The sequence below is a fragment of the Anser anser genome (genome assembly GCF_964211835.1).
Source record: "Anser anser genome assembly, chromosome: 1".
NCBI classification, from domain to species: Eukaryota; Metazoa; Chordata; class Aves; order Anseriformes; family Anatidae; genus Anser; species Anser anser.
Window position 1 is genome coordinate 114631558 of NC_139720.1, and position 22130 is coordinate 114653687.

The following is a 22130-nucleotide window of genomic DNA, read 5'->3' on the forward strand; positions in this document are numbered from 1 at the left end:
GTGGGAACATTCTCAATAAGAATAATTTGAAGCCGTAACATTACTGTAGGTGTTCAAATTTCTGTCAGAGTGTAGCTTAGACTTAATTGTGACAGGCTCTGATTAAAAGGTTAGGAATTTTATACTGGGAAACATTCTTTTTGTATTATTATAAAGTCAAGGCCATTTACGCACTAGGAAATTTACTAAAATAGGTATTCTAAAATAACTATGTCAATCAGTTTCTCCATAAAGGAGGGTGGAAGGAAGCCTTGAAAATAAACAGTGAGTAATATTAGCTCTCAGACTTCCCAGAACTCTTGCTTGTTTGTCAGAGAGAACAGATTACAGAAAAATGTTGCAAGATGCAGAACACAGGCACACACAGACATGAAATTGTTTAAAGAGCATTAGGTAAAGCTTGAATAAAAGGCATAGGCTAAATTTTGAATTTCTGCCTGCAGTCTGGGGGAATCCCCACCCTTAAATGAGACAGATGGGCCAATTTCAGCATAGCGGGGTTAAGTCTCTTTAAGCTCTTTAAAAAGCCGATGTGGGAAGGTTCCCAAAAGACTCAGGACATGGGGGTCAAGTCTACCATGAAACCCCAGTATGGAAGAGTTTCTCTCTCTCTCTCTCTTTTTTTAACTTTAAAATGAGTATTATGAGACTGGCTTTGCTGTACTTTGTAAATGACTTTGCTTCTTCCTCTTCCCTGTCCCATGAGAACTTTTCCAACAATTTATTTTTGAGGAGCTTTGCATGCTATTAATGGCTATAAATGCCTATGTTATGTTGTTTAATGCCAGGTATTATTTAAAACTATAAATGCTTTAGAACCAACCTGACTCCAGGACCTATCCAATTCATATTGAATATTATTTATTCTTGCAAATGCATACATGCTTTCATGAGAAAACTGAGTAAAACAGGTTTCCATCAGAAATAGACAAGCATTTGTAACAGAATCAGTATTTTCTGACTCTGTGAAGTGTTTTTCACCAAATGCAGCACCTTGTATTTAAAATAAGTATATTGCAAAAAGTAAAGTAGTTCTTCCTTCCAGTACCTAAAGAGGGCTACAGGAAAGTTGGGGACGGGCTCTGTGTCAGGGAGTGTAGTGACAGGAAAACGGGGAATGGCTTTAAACTAAAAGAGGGAACATTTAGAATAGATAAAAGGAAGTAATTCTTCACTCAGAGGGTGGTGAGGCACTAGACCAGGTTGCCCAGAGAAGCTGTGGATGCCCCATCCCTGGAGGTGCTCAAGGCCAGGTTGGATGGGACCTTGGCCAACCTCATCTAGTGGGAGGTGTCCCTGCCCATAGCAGGGGACTTGGAATTAGATTGTCTTTAAAGTCCCTTCTGACCCAAACCATTCTATGATTCTTAAAATTAGACAGCTATGAATGGAGTAACCACTGGTTTTCTTTTTTTTTTTCCTTTTTCTTCTTTTTCTTTTTCTTTTTTTCCTTTTTCGTTTTTCCTTTTCCTTTCCCTTTCCCTTTTCCTTTTCCTTTTCCTTTCCCTTTCCCTTTCCCTTTTCCTTTCCCTTTTCCTTTTCCTTTTTTTTTTCCTTTTCTTTTTCTTCCTTTTTCTTTTTCCTTTTTCTTTGAAACTAAAGATCAAACATTAATACAGTTGCTCATATTTTACTGGACTAAACCATTTTCCACATATCTGTAATCGGAATTTAACTAATGATTTCCATGAAAATACCAGTTAAAGATGTATGCTTCAATTAATTAATACAACAATGTAATATTAACTTACATTTTTATGTTACCTATCGATTACATTGAATTACATTATAACTTCATTAACAAAATAATATGTTCAATAATTTTATAACAAATTTGGTCTTGCAGGGCTTTATCAACAGATTTATTTGATGGTAACTTTCCATATTCCAGAGAGCTATGCTTTAGTAGTTTAGGCTTTAATTCTGCACTAATATCCCTGTTGGCAGATCCTGTCCAGAGCTATAAATCAATTATCCCCACATATGGATCCGATTGCAAGATTGGGACCATATACATCAGTTGTGTAATGCACACTTCCTTTTCAGCTATCAAGTTAAATTAGATCTAAATAAAACTAAGCTGATGAAATTACATAGTTGTATTTAAGACTGTAATTCAGCAAAATATGTAATTATAATTCAGGTTACTTAGGAAGTTCGCCTTTTTTTCTAGAACCCCTGCTGCTATGTAATATACAGTTATTTGAATACTAATCACTACATTCTTCATTCCAATAATTGTACTGATTTTGATACATAAATGTTTAAAGTTATAGAGACTGTGCATATGCTTTTTTTCTTTCAAATGCAGTCTTATTTACTTAGTTACAAATTTATAAATATTACACAGCATATAAACATGGGAGGGTGTAGAGTTAGAGTCCTCTGTTCCAGTCAGTGCTTTCCAGAACAGCATTTAATGGCTTTGACCTTTTAAGTTTAAACTGTGTCTATTTGTCACAGCAAGAATGGCTGTTTTAAAGAATGGGGAAAATTAATGTAAAAGTTGGTCCTCAATACAACAAATTCCAGAATATGTTACGTAAGACTACTTCAAAAACATAAGTACTTCTGTAATGCTGTTATTTTAGCAGTCAAGTAGCTAACACAACTATTCAACCTGTACCAACATAGGAAAATCAGTCTTTCAAATCTGACTGAAACTCCTTGTTGGGAATAGGAAAACTTAATTTCAAGAAAAAAAAAAAAAAAGTGCAAAGATACAGAATGTCTTCTAATACAGAGCAATAACAAAGGAAAATGATGTCTCTCAAGCAAGTATATCCAGTGGTCTTCATCTGTGAGTCCTGCCCTTCCTTGCTGACTGGACGTGTGCTACCTTTTGCTGTATAACAGCTTGGAAAAGAGCCATGAAGGCTCATGTAGGAGGAACCTGCCTCCCACAGAGAATTGCCAGCATCCTCTCAAAGTGAACTGTTTTGATGGCTTCTTCAGCTCAAGGATCTAATTCATAATGAATAATCAATGGACGTTCCATGTTCACTAAACAAAATTATTTTTCTCTCTCTGTGAAGAAAATTCACAGTAGAAGCTGATTATATTTGGGAGTTCAATCTGTTCTCTTTGATGTCTATGTGTAAACAGCATCAGTGGGAAGAGAATTCAGTATTAGGTTCTTATAATCCTCTCGCATCTCTGCAGTAATTGAGAAATAAAGGAAACAAAGTGAACTGTTGTAATGAACCGTAACAATGAAAATCAGATAATGTCACCCACCAGGTAATAAATCGTTCTTGTACAATGTAATAGGTAACAAGTAACACTTAGTACAAATGAAAACAGTAGGGAGGAAGCTTAGACTAAGTCTTTTCCTATTCATTCTTTGTAGGCTTAAAACATATATTGCATATTGTGAAATAAAACATTCCTCAAAGCAATGGCATTTGTAACTCTTAATCTTTGAAAAGATGAAGTAATCTTTCTTGGCATGAGCTTTCTTCTCCATCCATCAAATAGCAAGCAAATTAAAGGAACATCCCAATAGCCTCGAGGAAGTCACGAGGCCTATCCTCTCACCTTCACTGATTTTTGGTATCTTTTTCTCTTTTGAAGTTAGAAAATGGAAAAGACTTTAGTCATTGTAATTTTTTATGTATATTTAAAATTCTCTTTGAATTTCAGTTACACTTTTTTTAGGAGTAGATGCTGATGAGCTTTCCCAAGACACACACAATGTAAATCATTGTATATTTCATAAAGAACAAATATGGATTTTGTAAACATCAACAGAAAGACAAAGGACCCATTATTCAATGTGATTTGTTAACTAAGCTTAATAAAAAGTTTGTTTCTCTAGAACTGCTCTCACCAGGAGCCTGGCCATGTGAGAACCATACCTTTGAACTATTTGGAGGAGTCAAAAGAAAACTCATTAAGGACATTTCTCTCCTTTTACCTGAGGCCATGTTTGTTTTAGGTAAGTATGCTTTGGGAGTTAAGATAAAGGAGGGGCTGAGAGGCCAAGACAAGCAGTCAGCCTGCCACAGAAACAGCAGGCTTTAGACAGTCAAAAACTATGGAGGGTGCAGCTGCAGATTTCTCGCTCCGGGCTACAGTGGATCACGTCTGTCATTGCTCTAGAGACGCCCAGCAACACTCACTCCATCCAGGAGAACAGCCACAGAGGTAAGACAGAGACAGGCAGAGAACTTTTTTCACCAGCTTTCCATTCCAAACTCCACCAGAAATAATATGAGCTGAAAAACATAGGACTCCCTTAAAAGAGGAATCCAGTTCAAGGAGAGGTATTGCATCCATCTATAGGCACCGCTGAGCATCCCCTTTAAAATAATACCACCAGCTGTATCATAAGGTGAGCAATAAATGGATTCTGCCACTAAGAACAACAACATGGTCACTTCCAAGATGACTAAGAAGCCCAGACTGTAAGTATCATTCAAATGTAATAATTTGGACATTGAATAAACAATGAAAAACAATTTTCAACTTCAGAAATAATGGGCAAAATACGTTTCTGAAAACATTTTGCTTGGAACTGGTATTTTGTTATTCCAATATTTTATCCTTTTCAGTCAAATATTTCAGGATTTACTTGTAAATGGAAGCAAATGAAAATTCAGGTTGCGATAACTGATTTTTTTAAAGTTTATTTACCTTTTATGTTTAAAATCACTTTTTCATTTCCCCAAATGTATGTAATAGCAGCAGAGAAGGAAACTACTACTGAAAATACCATTTAAAATTGTAGTAGCCATCACCAAAAAATGGGACACACAGCATCCATGACAGTATATGCTCTCTTAAGCTAATTAGATCTGATTGCCCATGTTAGTTTAAAGCTGAAGCTGTCTAATCAATAAATAACCAGGCACACCATGACCATATGTAACCTTTAATTAGACATAGCATATGAGAAGGAGAGTTACTTTTTTATTTTGTAGCAGTACTGCATAAAAAGAAAATATTTCGGCATTAATTACATCATCATTTGGAGTGCAATGCAGTCCCTTTGAGCTGTGAAATCTTAATAGGAAATGATACCTTAGTTAAAAATGTGCAAGTGATTGTCTAACTTGTTTAATCAGATCATAGACAAAGGACAGATTAATATTGCCACAGAAATCAGATTTACCAAATCAGAAAATGTCCTTTCCAGATATTATATGATTCTATGATCAAAACGTGGTGGAAATATAGTTATTTCAAAAGATGCCAGCAGAATCTAACAAACGTATTTGTATTGTATGGATACCGTATGGATATTACGACAGAGAATTAACTGTGGGAGTGCTATTCTATCTTAATCCTTCAGCAGCCCTGTTTTATGGAGGCCCTGGATGCTCACAGCCAGAGATGGTGAAATGACAGAGAATCAACAAATGGTGAGATTAAATTCTGGAGAAAATAATCCTTATAGAAAACAGGTGCAGAAATGGAAGCTATTTGAACAGAGGAAGTGAGGCTTGGTCTTTCTTCTTTTTTTTTTTGTCTTTTTGTCAATTTAAAACATTTTCTTCCGTATTAAAATGTTTTGAATTACAATGCATGATAATGTTTAAGAGTATCTCTAATTTGTACCAGATATAAAATCACTATCAGCTCTTAAAGAGCTGCAGAGAGCACTGCTTACTAAGACAATAACATATTTTAACATTTTAACATTTTTATTTGTTTAATTACAAAAACTAAAATATCCTCAGAGTGAATTTTCCATTCCTAGCCCATACGTGATATTGTGTATAAGGCGAAAAAGAGTTGGAGTGAAAATGACTTTAAGATGAAATTTGAAAAGTATACCTTCAGGTGCACAGTTTTGTTGATTGATGTTTGGGAGGGATGTTGCTATAGCTAAAACAGCTAAGAAATCAAAAGAAAAATTAATTTAAAAGCTCATACTGACAAATGCCTTCGAAAGGCCCAGTGATTATTAGTTCTATTTACTGATTTAGAAAGATTTGTTGATCAGAGGATAAAAGAGATTGAAGCACATTCAACATATGGCCCAACACTGCAAACTTTAAAAAACGTTGAAATGGTGCTCCAGTGCTTAGTTTTAAGCACCTGTGTAAGTTTTTGCAGCATCAGATCCACAGTTACATCTTCAACTTTTTACCAAAAGCTCAGCAGGTTAAGACAATCACTCCCCTTAGTGCAAGTCTTTAAAGACTCATAATTTGTACTATATTCTAACACGTGAAGTATCTTTTTATCATGTACTTTTTGCCTCTTGAAGATGGAGGCTGTAGCTGTACATATCTCTTGGAGTGCCATACCCCTGGCAGGCACCTTAAGGAAAGCCTGCAGAAGAATGTCCTTCCCAGAGGCACCTGTAAATTTGCTAAGAATGAGGGCAATCCTACTCTCATGAGAAGGATTGTATAATTACAGTGACAATTTCAAGGAATTAAGGTTTCTGAAATTGTGGTTTATTACTGAAATTGTGTTTTTGTAGAAAACTGTATTCAAACTGCTTAAAAGTTTTAACCCACACTTGGTCTTCTTCCCATTTGTGCAAGAAAAACAAACCACACACGAAGTTTGAACTAGTTTGCACTAGCATAACATTCATGCTGACAGCTTGGCATTGTTTCACACTGAGTTCACCTGAAACAGTTTGTTTGAAAAAATATATGTTTTTAAAACATTTCTCCTTCCTTCCTGAAGCTGCTCAGATCCTTCTCATCCACTCTTTATGCCCATTCATCCTCCTTGAGCATCGTAGATGCCTTTGTAACCTGGGACCTAATGAGATGAGGGCTTAGGTGAGGCTTCAGGAGACCTTTCATATGCACTTTTACAGGGTCGTGACAACTGAGGAAAGATGCTTGGATGTTTTGTGTGGTGTATAGGTGGAAAGAGGTGCTGGCTGACACACAGGGACATCCCACAGCTGTGGGAAACTAGAGGCATCTTCTTCAGCAAGATTATTGAGGTTTCTAGAAGGCCTTCAAAAATGGGTTGAGGACAATGTTTTTGCTAGTTGGTTGCATGCCATATACTTTTATTTTCTACAATACATACATACAAATGCCAGTGTTTTATGGATCAGTAGACATTCCAAGCACTGAAGAGAAGCAAGTAAATGTCAATATCCTCCATCTGTGTAACTAAATAAAAAGTTTAAGAATATACTTATAAAACTCTAACCTGAGAAACTAAAAGATGCCAAGCAAATGACTAAAAAACAGAAGTACTGGTAAAAAAAAATAAATTGTACTTCTATTGCCAAGATCACGTTTTACAATACACCCTATGTTTCCCTATGTGTGATATTTTCCTTATACAAAAAATAATCCTTTTCATACTAGCTAAATGCAAATGTTATTTATGCCAGAAGAAAAGCCATGAAAATCAGTTTAAAGTTATGCCATATCTACAACATAATACAAATTAGCACTGAACAGATTCTGCTATATGCAAACAGCTGAATTAGATTTGCAGTTCATTGGGTTTATCAAATTGCTTTCCAGAAACGCTGTATTACAGTCTGAAAAGAAAAATGTACATATATGATGTTTAATCAACACACATTATTACATATATAATTTTAAATACATATATTAAATATATATATTATATATTAAATATATATACTGTATATTAAATATATATATATATGTTAAATATATATGCTATCTTCCAAACAGAAGATAGCAAGAAAAAAGCAGGTCAATATAGGTAAAAAGACTATTTTAATTTTAATGTAAATATTAAAAATGAAAAACAGCATATGTGTTTATTATTTAACATAGATATTATGATCACACTGACAATGTTCAGCCAGATCACGATCCTGTTTCACTAGGTACTGTGAAAACAAAATAAAGAAGTCTCCCAATTAAAAACCTAACAGCCTGAAGACAAAACGTTCTGGCTACGAGATGAACAGGCAGGCATGGGAGAAAAGACCAACATAAAAAATACAGAGAGAATTCTTTAAGACCCCTTGCTCAATCTGTAGCCCAAGGGCTTTTGGAGGCCCACCAAAATATTCATGCTTAAGCCTACTTCTTCAGAAAGATAGATGAATTGCTCTGACAGTGGCATAAGTCATCTTTGTTTGTCGTAGACAGCTTCTAGATTTTATTCACTAGAAATTATAGTACAGCAAAGTTAAATCTTATTATTTTATGCAAAGTCAAGTTTATAGTAATAGGAAGAGAAAAGAAATGTTATTTTAAGTTATGGAAGAGAACATATGTCTACAAGACCAAGTGATAGGGCTCAGTGACTTTGGAAGTTGCTTCCAGATTTACAGTCCTAATGGGATTTGGTAATGTTAACTTTTTTCTGCCAATTCTTTTTTTTTTTTTTTTTTACCATGACCTTAATTTTAAAGAGTTTATTATTTGCTAAATTTCATTTTGATATTTAAAATGGATTTTTGCTACCTAGTTTGATTATCAAAAAATGCTTGCTTTTTAAATCACTGTTTGAATAGAAATATCAGATGCCAGCTGTCTCTTGATTTTACTGTTTGGCCACTTAATGCACTTGTGATCCTTGATTAAAATTAAGCTTGCTGATTTGAACATTCCAGCTCCAACCTACTGGTTAGTTAAAGAGGTATTTTATAAACCCCTAAACCCCCAATCATTTAAACTGTTTGAAAACCCTTTTTTTCTTCCAATCACTGAACTTCTATTTGGTGATGTTATTAGCTCACCAGTCTCTACAGATATTCCACAAGATCTTAAGCAGAATGTCCACTACTTTATAGCTTTATGGCTCATAAAACATACAAGTTCAAATGCTTTGTTAAATGCACAACTATGGGCAGCCTGTGGGCAAAAATAATCTCCAAAGTCTGTTTAGTCAGCAGAAAAACTGCAGAGCACCAAACAAAGCAACATTACTGTAGAATTTTACAGCTACCTGTAGAAGAAATGAGTGGATTTGTCATTTTTAGCTTATTCTATTTAATGTCTCTTTACAGTCAGAACTGGATGGTCAACTGATGAATTTTAGATCAAAAGGAGCCCTGGGGTTTCAACATCCAGTGAGGTGAGTTAAATCCTATCACTTCATATAGGGAAAGTAACAGTCTCCAAGAAAAAACATATTTCTTCTATGGAGAAGTATCAGTTTGTCTCTGCAGTGTTTCATTTTAGTCATGCAGCTTAACTACTCACCAAAGTCTGTAGATTTTTATCTGCCCACCAGGAAAGTTGCCCAGGCTGAACAAAACCTGAAACAATACTCTAATAATGAAAAAAAAAAAAAAGAAAAAAAAGCCATCTCAAAAGAAATAACATTATCCTACCTGATCCAATTTATATTTGCATTGGAATATCCCTCTTCTTTACGAGCATCATTTTTTAAAAGTTGTAGAAATTTAAATTGTATGACCTTTATCCCTTTGTCAAGTTAGTTGAAAACCAGCCAAAGTGGAACTAAGAGGAAAAGATGTGCATACGTATGCACACAAAACCACATGCATATGTATATAGACCACATAAATTTTGCTTTAGTGGGAAAATAGGTGAAAACCTGAAATGTAAATTAATGCAACATATTTAAGATGTCAATACAAAACAATATGAATTTTGAAAAAAATCTCTTTCAGCATCCACCTCCTCCTCCACCTGGAGACACTAAAATCACTAAGATCAGCCTGTGTGCAAGAGTCAACCCACCCCAATCTTAATCTTGTGTTTTAATCTTAATTCCAAAATCCCAGAACATTCCTCTCACTTCCTGCAGTTACACGGGATACTTCCATTCTGTACTGAGCTGAAAAACAGAACAAAAAGTCTCAAACATGCATCATTGCCCTGGCAACATTTTATCAGGGAGGGACCTTAGGTAAATACAATACATGATATGCCCAAAGCAACTGAGGTAATTTAAAGTTAACAGTACCTTTTAAGTTAGTAATTTATATTTTAAAAGACAGGGAATCTCAGGATTTTTCTCCCTTCAAATAAAGATAAAAATAGATTTTAGTAGTCAAGTTAGGTTAGCTGGGAAAGTGCCTCATGGTTTTACTTTTTCTCTTCAAATGTTTTCTTATCAGACTATATTTGCCTAAGTCCAAATCCCAAAAGTTTCTTAATAACATCGGAGAAAAGGTTCTGGCTAGTTTTCCAGTACAAGCTACAATTCATTTCTACAATGATGACACTGACTCTGAGGAAGATGAAGAAGAAACCAGTTCAGCCTAATAATGAACAGTTGTCAGCCTTTATAAAAAAGTAACCAAAAAATAAATAAATCAAGAAATCAAAAAAGGAACTGTCACAAATGCATGGACAAACATCTGACTGAACAAAGAAACACATCAAAGCTTATGAAGACTATTTATAGCTATATAACCAAGAAGAATGAGTCAATGCAACTGGAAATTAAGAGGAAATCCTTTTGTGTTTTGAGAGACTTAAATAAAACCCTGAAACTTAAAAAAAAAAAGTTGTAATGTTTTAAGTTTAGTTGATTTAAGCAATACTTGGATTAAGAATGTGAAGAGCACTGTCTTTGGTTATTCATTATTCTTTTACATTGCAGTCCAGATAAAATGAAAATAGGACTGATCATGAGGGAAAATAATATAATATACAGCCCCATAATAACCTGAAGGCTTTGAAACACAATGTTTGTAAGAATTCAAGACCGGAATGATTTCAAATGCAACACTATTGTTTATTAGCTCTATGGGAGGACATTTGTTTTTTAACACTGTATGCCAGTTTAACCTAAGCAATTTCAACAGAGATTCCAATATAACTTCCTGTCAAGATAAGTTTTAAATGACAGCCTTGTGATATCTTCTGTTATTCTTAATTTTTCCCCCTCTAATCAGAAAAGTGCCTTGTTGTCAGCCAGGAGAAAAAAATAACAACTCAGTTAAAAACTATGATATAGGTTAATGGCATATTAAAACATATTACATACTAACTTTGTTTTTGTCTTATTTGCTACAAATTTCCCCCCCCCCGCCCTCAGTGGGCTTACTGAGGTCTGTAAAAAAGCATCCTGTACGAGCACCAGCAGCTTCATTAAAAATATTCCCAGGCAGAAAAACGCTGGAGGTTTAGAAGTCCCAGACAAGCGGCCACTGTATAAATGCAGATCAGCTACTCAAAACGGGTGCCATAAGCCTGCTGTATTCTACACACTGATGTTCACTCTTGAAATACATGCAATGAAATGAGAGGGGGAGAAAGGATAACGAAAATATAGTCTATGCAAACAACAAAATATCACAACTTTTTAGCCTGGGAGACATGATTGAATATGTAAATATAGTCTTGAACATTTGAGAGGCTTGCAGATAGCGGGGAATGATTGAACATCAAATGAAAATAGTGAGCAGTGGGTTTAAAACGAAGCGAGTACTTCACCCAACTTGTGATTATGCTGTGATGTTGTGGAAACTGTCTACCTACTTATAAAAAGTAAATGAAACAATTTCATAAGAGAAATATAAAGATCCTGCACAGAAGTTTCCTGATTCACATTGTTACAGGCTGGGAAATTATTCTGGGGAAATATTACTAGCTTCTTGCCCTAACTTTTGCTCTTCCATGAGTGTGTACTACTAGTCAGTGTCGGAGAGATCATGTTAGCTAAATTTACCTTTGGTCTTGCATGAAACGTATTCTTAAATGGGCTACATCAGATGTAGTTTTAATTACATGAGCAAGAGCTGTTGCAAATCCATACCTCTGAAACACAAAAAAAATAGCTTCAGAGAAGTATGTTCTTTAGGAGAGTATAACAAACCTTATTATTAGAAAAATGAAACTGCATAGTGGATATCAGTCTTACCAAAGGCTCTTAAGAATATCAAAATAAATCACCTTAAATATCTGCTAAGGTCAGATAACATGTTATCAACATAAACTGATTCAGTTTCTCAGTCAATACTACCCTGACTACGTCACATTTGCTTTCCCCCTTATTGTTAAATTCCATTTTCAAATTAAGGTATTATTACTGTATTATTTTCCTGATTGGTAATATTTAGCTACAGTTATTAGAGGAAGCTAAATCTACATTATTCTTTCCCAAACACACCAGCATTTTTTGTGTGTGTCATATAAACAAATGTCTCTTCATGTTACAATGTCAACATAACCTTATTTGCACACTTAAATAAATTGTGCATTGTAATTCCTTACCAGTTTGCTAACAATTAACTAAAGACTAAAAGTGAACTAATTATAGCATCTCTGTTTCTCAACTGCTGTTAATTTTCAGTTTTCAGTTCTGGTTTGTTACTTCATCTGCAATTTGACCTTGTGAAGTTTTCAGTGACCTTAGGATCATCCATCATTTCCAGGAAAAAGATAACAAAGCATCCCCAAATAATGAGTTTATCATGAGTTTACTACTTCAAAGACAAGGCTAGAAATGTACCATTTTACAGATTAAATTGTTGGCTCAGGACCTCGTCTTGCAGAATTTCTGTTACTAGTTTAACAACTGTAACATTTCCAGCAAATGCTACCTTTCCATTTCCATTGTTTGTCTAAAATTAGGAAAGTGAGAGGTAAGTTCATGTCCCACTGGTACTTGAATGCTGGAGAGGTACCTAGACAATGCCTATTTGCCTAAATGTTGTTACACACCTTTTAGCCCATTCTCCCATCACAATAGCTATTTTAAAGATAATCAAATCAAGTTGACAGCATCCCAAAACTATACTCAGATTTTTAAGATGGCCTGTACAATTCAGATTGCTTTAGGTAACAGCAAAACTATACCTAAATATCACAAGGAGAAAGACAACTCTGTTTAACTACTGCTGAAAGAAGTATCTTCACACAGCATTGTTTCCTACATCACTTTCATGCTCACAAAATGAAGTAAAATTTGAGTTGCCATGTTTCTCGTTGTTTCCTTTTCTTATTGCAATCATCCTATCTGTAGGAACAGTAAACACTAACGCACACAATTGTGCTAGCTTTTATAACATTTGCATATTTTACTCCACAAGCTTGTATGTTTGATCTTCATAACCAGGCGTTTACCTCTTTTATTACATCTCCCTGTTGATCACGAAGTGAAAGAATACTTCTATTGACATACTTAACAACAAAAATAAAATTATGTGAATACAGAGAGAATTTAGTTTTCTGCTACTTCATATGCATAAGTTAAATATTTGTGCTAAAGCTTCCAAGTTTACAGCATTCAATACAGTGCAATTCAATAAAAGACTTTAACCAAGTCTTTTCTGAAGTCTCAGAAGACTTTATCCAAGATAAAGTCATGGAAATGATTAAAAAGGGAAGCTATTCCCAAAGTTTCTTTTTCAATACTTCTCAATATTATAAACATCACCTGTGTTGTTACTACCCTTCTCTTTACAGGTAAGATAGAAAGGAGGGATCTTTATCATCATTACACAAATTTGGCAACCACAGTTCTGTAATTTTCTTTGGCATTCAGCCTTTTTGTTTGAAAGAACACACATTTGTTATTTTTTATTACATGCTTACACACACATTCATTCCAATACCATTTGGGGGGAACCTGTCTTATCACACAAACCTTATACTGAGATGTGTAAAAACCCATGAGCCTCCAACACATTAAAAATTGAAGGAAAAAAACAGAAGTTGAATTAAACTCTACTGATTACTACTGGTTGTGCTATAGAAAGATGTCATCAATAAGTCACAAGGGTGAAAATGAGGGCAAATTTTGGTTTTGCTTTTATTTAGTTAGTTTTTGCCTCAGTCTGATAATAAGGGACACCTGATATCCAAAGCCTTTAAACAGGTACGTTTTGTAAAGAAAGGCACTACTAGCAACACATTTCAATCATTTCAGGTTTTCTTAGAATGGCAAAATGTAAGGCAAAATCTATATAAACTCCTCTAAATAACTATAGCTAATGTTTGCTGTGTGTTTACAAAAGGCAGAACCTCTCTTCTCTTTGCGGTAGAGCTGTGTATCTTTTGCTTAATTGCAGCCATAGGCAAGACCATGAACTGATGAATCCCAAATAAAATACACGTATCCCCCAGCAAAATACATTTGATAGCCCATAGACACCATGTTATCTAGTTTTATTTTGATCACAAAGGCAACTTCTGAAGTGTCAATTGTTATTCCTGAGTTGAAGAAAAGGTCACTACAGTGCCTTTGAAGCACCGCTACACAGTAGTGACAGAAAAGCAAAGATTGAGTTTCATGCCTGCAAGTTTTACTTAAACAAATGGCCCCAGTTCACCTATTCACTTAGGTGCCTCTGTTGGTTTTCCCATAATTGTGAGGTCAGCAGTTAAATGAAATGGCAGATTCATCACTGATACAATCTTTGTCCAACGTTTACCATCCTTTAATTTGTGTGTTTTCAGGGCCTGAGGCTATTTTCCAGTAGCTTTTCTTTATCCTGAAGGGATTTGGGACTCCTTAACAGGGGACTAAATTAATCCTTACATTAAATGATAACAGAAACATGGCCTTCACTAGTTGTCAATTTAGAATTAAAAACAAAATTGCTTTCTCAGAAAGCAAAAGGAACAGAGAATGCAGACAGAAACTCCATGGGAGAACAAAAAAAAAAAAAAAAGATTAAAAGATTAGTCAATACTTCAGTGCCTACAACATGATTAGAGAATTAACAAAAGAATAAATACATCTTCATGTCTGTTGATCATAAAACCTTACATTCACCCTATAGATGGGTGTTTGAGCATGTAAGTTAAGATAAACTGAAGGGCAAAAATGGGGCAGGGGGAAAGTAACAGCAACTGAGAGTACTCTGAAAAACAAAACATCACAAAGAAATCTACAACTTTCAAGCAAAAAACGTTTTACTAATTTACAGTCATGAAGATTAGATACAAATACTCATTCTTATAAAATATGCCCAAACAACAATACACTTAAAATGCAGCATACATGAAAGAACATTTACTTTTTAAGAAATATTTGAACTATTGCCATAAATTACTGTGCTTTGTGTTATAATCCAGACTACAACAAGGTGGACCTGGAGGTTCCTTCAACCTAGTTTTCAGTGTTTTAAAGAAAGCTTAATAAATGTAATCTCAATAGTTGTTTCAGAAAATTTTTACAACATAGCTCCCTTATTTCTGATAATCTTGGTATTTTAATTAATTGAGGAAGGGATGCCATCCGAAGGGACCTGGACAGGCTGGAGAAGTGGACCAAAGTGAATCTAATGAGGTTCAAAAAGTCCGAGTGCAAGGTGCTGCACCTGGGTTGGGGCAATCCCAGACATGAGCACAGACTGGGAGAGGAACTCAGTGAGAGCAGCCCTGCAGAGCAGGACTTGGGGGTTCTGGTGGATGAAAAGATCAACATGAGCCAGCAGTGTGCTTGCAGCCCAGAAGGCCAGCTGCATCCTGGGCTGCACCAACAGAGGAGTGGCCAGCAGGCAGAAGGAGGGAATTGTCCCCCTCTGCTCTGCCCTTCTGACACCTCACTTGGAGTGCTGTGTCCAGGTCTGGGGCCCCCAGCACAAGAAGGATGTGGGGCTGTTCGAGTGGGGACAGAGGAGGGCCAGGAAGTTGGTCAGAGGGCTGGAGCACCTCTCCTTTGAAGAAAGGCTGAGAGAGCTGGGGCTGTTCAGCCTGGAGAACAGAAGGTTCTGGGATGACCTCATTGCAGCCCCTCAATATTTAGAGGGGACTTATGAAAAAGACGGAGAGCAACTTTTTGCTCAGTTAGATAATGACAGGACAAGGGGGAATGGTTTTAAACTAAAAGAGGGGAGATTAGATTATAGGTTGGGAGGAAATTCTTCACTCAGAGGGTAGTGAGGCGCTAGACCAGGTTGACCAGAGAGATTGTGGATGCCCCATCCCTGGAGGTGTTCAAGACCAGGTTGGATGAGGCCCTGGGCAACCACCTGATATAGTGGGTGGAATCCCTGCCTATGCCAGGGAGGTTGGAACTGGACGATCTTCAAGGTCCCTTCCAACCCAAGCCATTCTGTGGTTCTATGGTTAATAAGTCCAGCAACTTGGGGGAGAAAAAAAGTTTGTTGAGTGAAAAACTGTGTAAAGAAAAATCAACCACTATATACCTTGACCCAGAACAAATATTATAGAATCACAGGAAAGTTGCTAACTTTAAGGAAGTAAAAATTAACTACATTTTACTAATATTTACATATGAAAACCATACATTTACAATGTAAACACTTCAATTTAACTTTATATAAAAAAGCTTTAAGCATTTGATAAATAAAACACCTTTGCACTCCCCAGACTCAGTGAGAAACAAAATTAAGCTAGGTCCAAATATTATCTTTTACTCTGAAGGAAATTACAAGTAGCAACCTGCAAGTAATAGAATGCTATTTTAAAATCAAAAGAACAGTTAGATAAATTAATGTGGCATAATTTTCATATCAATGCAAGTTAGTAAGCTGCATGCATAATAATAAAACCAAACCATCTCAATGAAATGTTTTTACATAATTTAGTTAGAAACTCAGAACAAAAAGCTCTGTTATAAAATCAGAAAGAAGTTTCTTTTCGCGTGGGAAGGTTTTGATTTTACTTACATAATGCTTCAACTAATCAGCTAATGCAAACAAGTCTTAATAAGAACTATCTGCTATTGCAGATTCCTTTTTCAGGAAGAAAAAACATTCTGTTTACTTCACTGATGGGAATATCTCTCAATGCTGGAATTGCTTCTTCTTGAAATTTCTTCTGTTGCTGCTTTTTTGCGTAGTTATCTACAGAAAATAGTTAAGACATTCCATATATTAAAGACATTTTATTTGAAGAAATGTTACATAATGCAACACTGTATAAAATTCGCTACTGAGTGCTGAGGTATAACAAGATGGTAAATCAGAAACACTTTATATCAACATATATGAGCATATATATATATATATACATATATAAATAAACATATATTAAGAGGCCCCGAAGAAATCAATCCTGCCCTTCTGCTGGAATCTTTGTCTAGAACTTTGCTTGGTTTAAAATGCTGTATGACATTAAACCAAAACTACCTGAAGATAAACAGAGTGAACAAGCCCTACAGTGAATAGCTCAGTCTGTACTGTGGACACTTAATATTACGATTCCTGCTGGGAAATGCTGTTCACCCTCCCTTTAACTTGGCTTCTTGTTCCTATCACCATGCAGCACCCATTCTTACAACAGCATAAACTTGTTTACAGGTGCATTTTGAACAGTTCCCTCTGCAAAAAAAAGAAAAAAAAAGACAAGAGTAGCTGCTTTTCAAACTGAGTAGGTCCCCCATCTCACCTGCCATACAACCATGCAGCCTCTTGGGTTGGCACCAAGTGAAAGGGTGGCATGAGAAGCACATGTCTGGTCAAGCTTTATAGGCCCAAGCCCTGTTCCTCTAACGTTGTCTGTTTTACTAACAGAGTATGCTTTACTAGTTGGAAACCACTGCATCAGACAGCAAAGAGTTTTTCTCTCTTAGCACAGGAGCAGGCCACGTGCCGAAAGATCAGCTGGCATGGGAGAAGACCAGCCTGGCTGAACAGTGAGCTGTGGCCAGAGCTCAGGATGAAAAAGAGGGTTTATGAGCTTTGGAACAAGGGGCAGGCCACTCAAAAGGGCTACAAAGATGTCATGAGGCTGTGCAGGGAGAAAATTAGAAGGGTCAAAAGGCCAACTTGAGCTCAATCTGACTACGGCTGTTAAAGACAATACAAAATATTTTTATAAATATAAACAAGGAGGACTAAGGAGAATCGTCATCAATTTTTGGAGGTGGGGGGAAACATAGTGACAAGAGATGAAGAAAAGACTGAAGTACTTAATGCCTTCTTTGCCTCAGTCTTCAGTAGCAAGTTCTCCAGGCACCTAGCCCTCTGAGCTGGTAAATAGGGACAGGGAGCAGAGTGAAGCCCTCATAATCCATGAGGAAATAGTTAGCCACCTGCTAAATCACTTAGACATACACAAGTCTATGGAGCTGGATGGGATCCACCTGAGGGTGCTGAGAGAACTGGCAGAAGAACTGGCCAAGCCGCTTTCCATCATTTATCAGCAGTCCTGGCTACCAGGGAAGGTCCCAGTTGACTGGCGGCCAGCAAACATGACGCTCATTGACAAGAAGGGCTGAAAGTAGGATTCGAGAAACTATAGGCCTGTCAGTCTGACTTGGTGCCAGGGAATTTCATGGAGCAGATTATCTTGAGTGCCATCACGCAGCATTTACAGGACAACCAGGTGATCATGCCCAGTCAGCACGGGTTTATCAAAGACAGGTCCTGCTTGACAAACCTGATCTCCTTCTCTGACAAAGTGATGTGCTCAGTGGATGAGGGAAAGGCTGTGGATGTGGTCTGCCTAGACTTCAGTAAAGTTTCTCACAGCATTCTCCTGAAGAAGCTGGATGCTCAAGGCTTGAATGCACGTACTCTTCCTTGGGTTAAAAACTGGCTGGGTGCCCAGGCCCAAAGATTCGTGGTGAATGGAGTTAAATCCAGCTGGAGGCCAGTCACTAGTGGTGCTCCCCGGGGCTCAGTACTGGGGACACTTCTCTTCAGTATCTTTATCAGTGATCTGGACGAGGGGATGGAGTGCACCCTCAGTAAGTTTGCAGATGATACCAAGTTAGGCACGAGTGTTGATCTGCTCAGGGGTAGGAGGGTTCTGAAGAGGGATCTGGATAGGCTGGATCAGTGGGCTGAGGCCAAGTGTATGAAGTTCATCAAGGGCAAATGCTGTATCCTCCACTTCAGGTGCAACAACCCCATGCAATGCTACAGACTGGGGGAAAGCTGCCCAGTGGAAAGGGACCTGGGTGTGTTGGTCGATAGCCGGCTGAACATGAGCCAGCAGTGTGCTCAGGTGGCCAAGAAGGCCAACAGCATCCTGGCCTGTATCAGGAATAGTGTGGCCAGCAGCACTAGAGAAGTGATCATCCTTCTATACTTGGCTCTGGTGAGGCCGCCCCTCAAATACTGTGTTCAGTTTGGGGCCCCTCACTACGAGAAAGACATTAATGTGCTCAAGTGTGTCCAAAGAAGGGTGATGAAGCTGGTGAAGGGCCTTGAGAGCAAGTCATATGAGGAGTGCCTGAAGGAGCTGGGGTTGTTTAGCCTTGAGAAAAGGAGGCTCAGGGGAGACCTTATCATGCTGTACAATTACCTTAAGGGATGCTACACCAAGATGGGGATTGGACTCTTCTCCCAAGCACCAAGTGATAAGACGAGGGGAAACAACCTCAAGTTGCACCAGGGGAGGTTTAAGTTGGATATTAGGAGAAATTTCTTTACTGAAAGGGTTGTATGGCATTGGAATAGGCTGCCCAGGGACGTGGCTGAGCCACCATCCCTGGAGGTCTTCAAAAAATGTGTAGATGTAGAGCTTAGTAGCGTGGTTTAGTGGTGGACTTTAGTACTAGGTTAAAGGTTGGGCTAGATGATCTTAGAGGTCTTTTCCAACCTGAATGATTCTATGATTCTACACATATATATAGAGAGAGAAATTATCAGCTAAGTATCAAAATCTTGAAAACAAACCAAAACCAACCAACCAAAAAAAAAACCACACCAATAAAATTACCTGTAACGGTATGCGTGGAGTTAAGTGGAGCGGTACTCATCATGTTAATACCAAAAAGTAATATATAACCAATTCCTACAGAAACTAGTAGGTATGCTGGCAAAGCAACTGCCCAGTACCTGGAGAAACAGATTTTAAAATTTATATTTTGCAATAACAAACATCTAACAATATAACAGTTTTAATGCAGTGATTGTTATTGCATCTAGCACAAACTTGGAAACATGAAGCACTACCGCTGAGTAGGGACCCTGGTTTCTCCAAAGAGAACTGACTGCAGAATCACTGTAACTAGTGAGGGTATAAACTGTCAAGTAGATTCATTTAGAGGATTTTTTTTTTAATTTAAAGTCTACTGTATTTTCATTGGCAAACTCCCTGAAAACAAAATTTCCAATTTATCATAAAACATTGATATACTATCTGTTTCATTACAATTTTCAACATAACTACTTATCCACATGAAATAATGCTTCACAAAGATTACAGTCTTTTATCATCAGGAAAAAATGGATTAAATTTAAGACCACTATTTAAAAAATAGTTTCACTGTTTCCTGTCTGAAAATAATTACACACGTCCAAATGTAACAGCCTGAGGTTGAACTTAAGAGCTTGAAGTTGAACTTACTTTTGAGGCCAGTACGTTAGTCCCAGTGAGAAGAGCCAAGTCTCAGGAACATATGCCCAGATAAGATACAGTACTGCACAAAAGAATTAAAAAGCCGTAACAGTCCAACTGATACCATTTTAGACCTCCTTCTTAAGATTTAGATCAATACTTTCACACTGGGACGTACCAAGACAGTATTTTGCTTTTACACAATTGAAATCAAAATAGCTGTACCAAGACATTGTAGAATATGCATCTCACACATAGCCTGCCCAATACGGAAGAACCATTTTGCAGCTGCTTATATGATATCACTTTTATATTTGCATTAACATCTAGTTTCTGATTTCCTATATAGACAGACAAGAATTTCTTGCACTTGCTTAGAACTGCAGCACAAGAAAAGCTCAGTAAAAGGATACCAAATGAGACTATGGAGACAACATTAAAGCAGAAAATGATCATGCAGGGGGGGCATTTGACTGAAAAAAATAAAAAGCTGGTAGAATTGCAGTGCTTGTGTGGAAGAACAGTTCAGAAAAAAAATACTGGAAACAATTCCCGACTCATGGTAAGCCAATAACCATTTACACATCAACAAAAACAACACTGAGAAATTTTAATCCCTATCAATAAATCCAGAGTAAGGCTTAGCAAAAATTGATGGGAATAGGTTGGTAGCCAAGCAGTGACACAAGCTGTGGAACTGTGGTGGCTTCCTGTGGGATGAATGGAAGCCAACGCCTTTTCCCTTCTACTTACCTCCTTAAGGTGAGAAAAATTCGTAGCAGGATCCTGTTCTACTATTCAATTACAGTACATTTGCAGAAGCATTTTTTGCATTGAAAGTGTCTCACGATCTCAAGCTTTAGCCCTGTATGGGCATGTAAGATACGCCCAGTGAGTGCTAAAGCACCTGTCACATCAGCAGTGAAACGATTGACCTAGTTTGTTTTTTTTGTTTGTTTGTTTTTTCAGTATTTGTGTGGGGAAGGTTTCACTACAGTGATTAGTGAGAACATAAGTAGCTCAAGTAAAAAAAAACTACTAAAATTAGAATACAGAGGGTTTTTAACATAATACTTTGACTCCGTGATACCTTCCAAGCCCCACAGTAGTACGAGGGACAGACAGAACTTGACGTTGTCACAGAAGGCCATGTAACAACTCACGGAGGGAGTGCCGCCTTGCCCCTCCAGCAGCAGCCCAGCACCACTCCAGCCCCCCGGGGGCTCCCCTGAAGGACGACATTTGCCCCGCAAGCACAGTGCCGCTCCGGTATACTCACTAAAGCCGAACCAGGATCCCAGAAACAGAGCGAAGCCGTATATCGCCCGTTCCGGCAGGGGCGCCGGGGAGTTCTCCACCATCCCGGGCTCTCCGCTTGGGGGGCGGTACGGGAGGCAGGAGAAGAAGGAGGAGGAGGAGGAGGACGAGGCGGAGGAGGAGGGCGTGCAGCACCCCCCGCACATGCGCCCTCAGAGCAGCCGGGGCAGGCTGCGGGCGAACGCATGCGCCCAGGCGGGGGCCGGGCGGAGCCGGGGAGGGTCCCGGAGCAGAGCCGCGGTTCCGGAGGGGCCGGTGAGCGGCGGGCGCTGGGCTGGTGGCGGCGGCGGGCGCTCCCTTTCTCCCCCTTCCCCGCACCCCGCCGGGCTCCTCAGCGCCCTTCCTTCCCCGCAGTCCGGCCCGGGCCGCCCCGAGGAGGGTGACCGGCGCTGCGGCGCCATGCCGGGGCTGCGACACGTCGGTTCCGGGCTCCGCGGGGAGGGACGGGGACGGGAGCCCCGCCGGCCGCACGGTCAACCCTCCGGCCGCACGGTCAACCCGTGCTTGGGTCCCCGGGCTGGGCGCGGCTGAGGCAGCTCGGGGGGCTGCTGGGGTGAGGCCCTTTAACGGGTTTTCTGCTTAAACGCCGTGAAGTACACGTCATGTAGAAATCACGCGTGTCTTCCGGGAAAATTGGGGTGTCTAAGGTGACGTGATCGTCTTAAATCCCCTAAAACGCGGGTGGTTTGCCTCCTGGCTCCCCCCAGTCTGTGTTTCTCTGAC

The 22130-nt window shown here is 38.2% G+C and overlaps 3 protein-coding genes across 12 annotated transcripts in view; 2 read left to right on the top strand and 1 right to left on the bottom strand.

The window, feature by feature from the left end:
* Positions 1-1501: 1501 nt before the first annotated feature.
* On the bottom strand, positions 1502-21553 carry PIGP (phosphatidylinositol glycan anchor biosynthesis class P; the record flags this gene model as incomplete). Of its 4 annotated transcripts, XR_014575788.1 has the most annotated exons (6): positions 8230-9182; positions 11557-11645; positions 16469-16645; positions 19470-19588; positions 20100-20172; positions 21370-21553. XR_014575788.1 is itself a non-coding variant. In XM_083814081.1 (5 exons), the coding sequence occupies 4 exons, from the start codon at positions 21551-21553 to the stop codon at positions 16515-16517; spliced, it is 507 nt and encodes a 168-aa protein (XP_083670207.1). In that variant the 3' UTR covers positions 1502-4217; positions 16469-16514. The 4 variants fall into 4 exon arrangements, 3 of the variants coding, with proteins under 3 accessions (XP_083670207.1, XP_083670206.1, XP_083670205.1); XM_083814081.1 differs by lacking the exons at positions 8230-9182; positions 11557-11645 and adding an exon at positions 1502-4217; XM_083814080.1 differs by lacking the exons at positions 8230-9182; positions 11557-11645 and adding an exon at positions 14730-15921.
* Positions 4016-11643, top strand: RIPPLY3 (ripply transcriptional repressor 3). 2 transcript variants are annotated; one of them, XM_083814111.1, is made up of 4 exons: positions 4016-4146; positions 5294-5363; positions 8918-8985; positions 9998-11643. In XM_083814111.1, the coding sequence occupies exons 1-4, from the start codon at positions 4037-4039 to the stop codon at positions 10143-10145; spliced, it is 396 nt and encodes a 131-aa protein (XP_083670237.1). In that variant the 5' UTR covers positions 4016-4036; the 3' UTR covers positions 10146-11643. The 2 variants fall into 2 exon arrangements, with proteins under 2 accessions (XP_083670237.1, XP_083670238.1); XM_083814112.1 differs by lacking the exon at positions 4016-4146 and adding an exon at positions 4225-4406.
* TTC3 (tetratricopeptide repeat domain 3) overlaps positions 21530-22130 on the top strand; it is a 64044-nt gene continuing 63443 nt past the window's right edge. For 3 of the 6 annotated variants that reach the window (XM_083813979.1, XM_083813975.1, XM_083813974.1), the window contains exon 1: positions 21530-21662. In XM_083813979.1, coding sequence (XP_083670105.1) covers positions 21593-21662 — 70 coding nt within the window. In that variant the 5' untranslated portion in view covers positions 21530-21592. Of the gene's footprint in view, positions 22055-22130 lie in introns of all 6 variants that reach the window. The other 3 variants (XM_083813976.1, XM_083813978.1, XM_083813977.1) reach the window with 2 other exon arrangements.

Excerpts from the sequence above, each read along its gene's own strand:
- RIPPLY3 (XM_083814111.1), top strand. The coding sequence starts at position 4,037 with ATGGAGGGTGCAGCTGCAGATTTCTCGCTCCGGGCTACAGTGGATCAC. Across the intron at positions 5,364-8,917 it reads TGACAGAGAATCAACAAATG|TCAGAACTGGATGGTCAACT; the intron begins GTGAGATTAAAT and ends GTCTCTTTACAG. Across the intron at positions 8,986-9,997 it reads GGGTTTCAACATCCAGTGAG|ACTATATTTGCCTAAGTCCA; the intron begins GTGAGTTAAATC and ends TTTTCTTATCAG.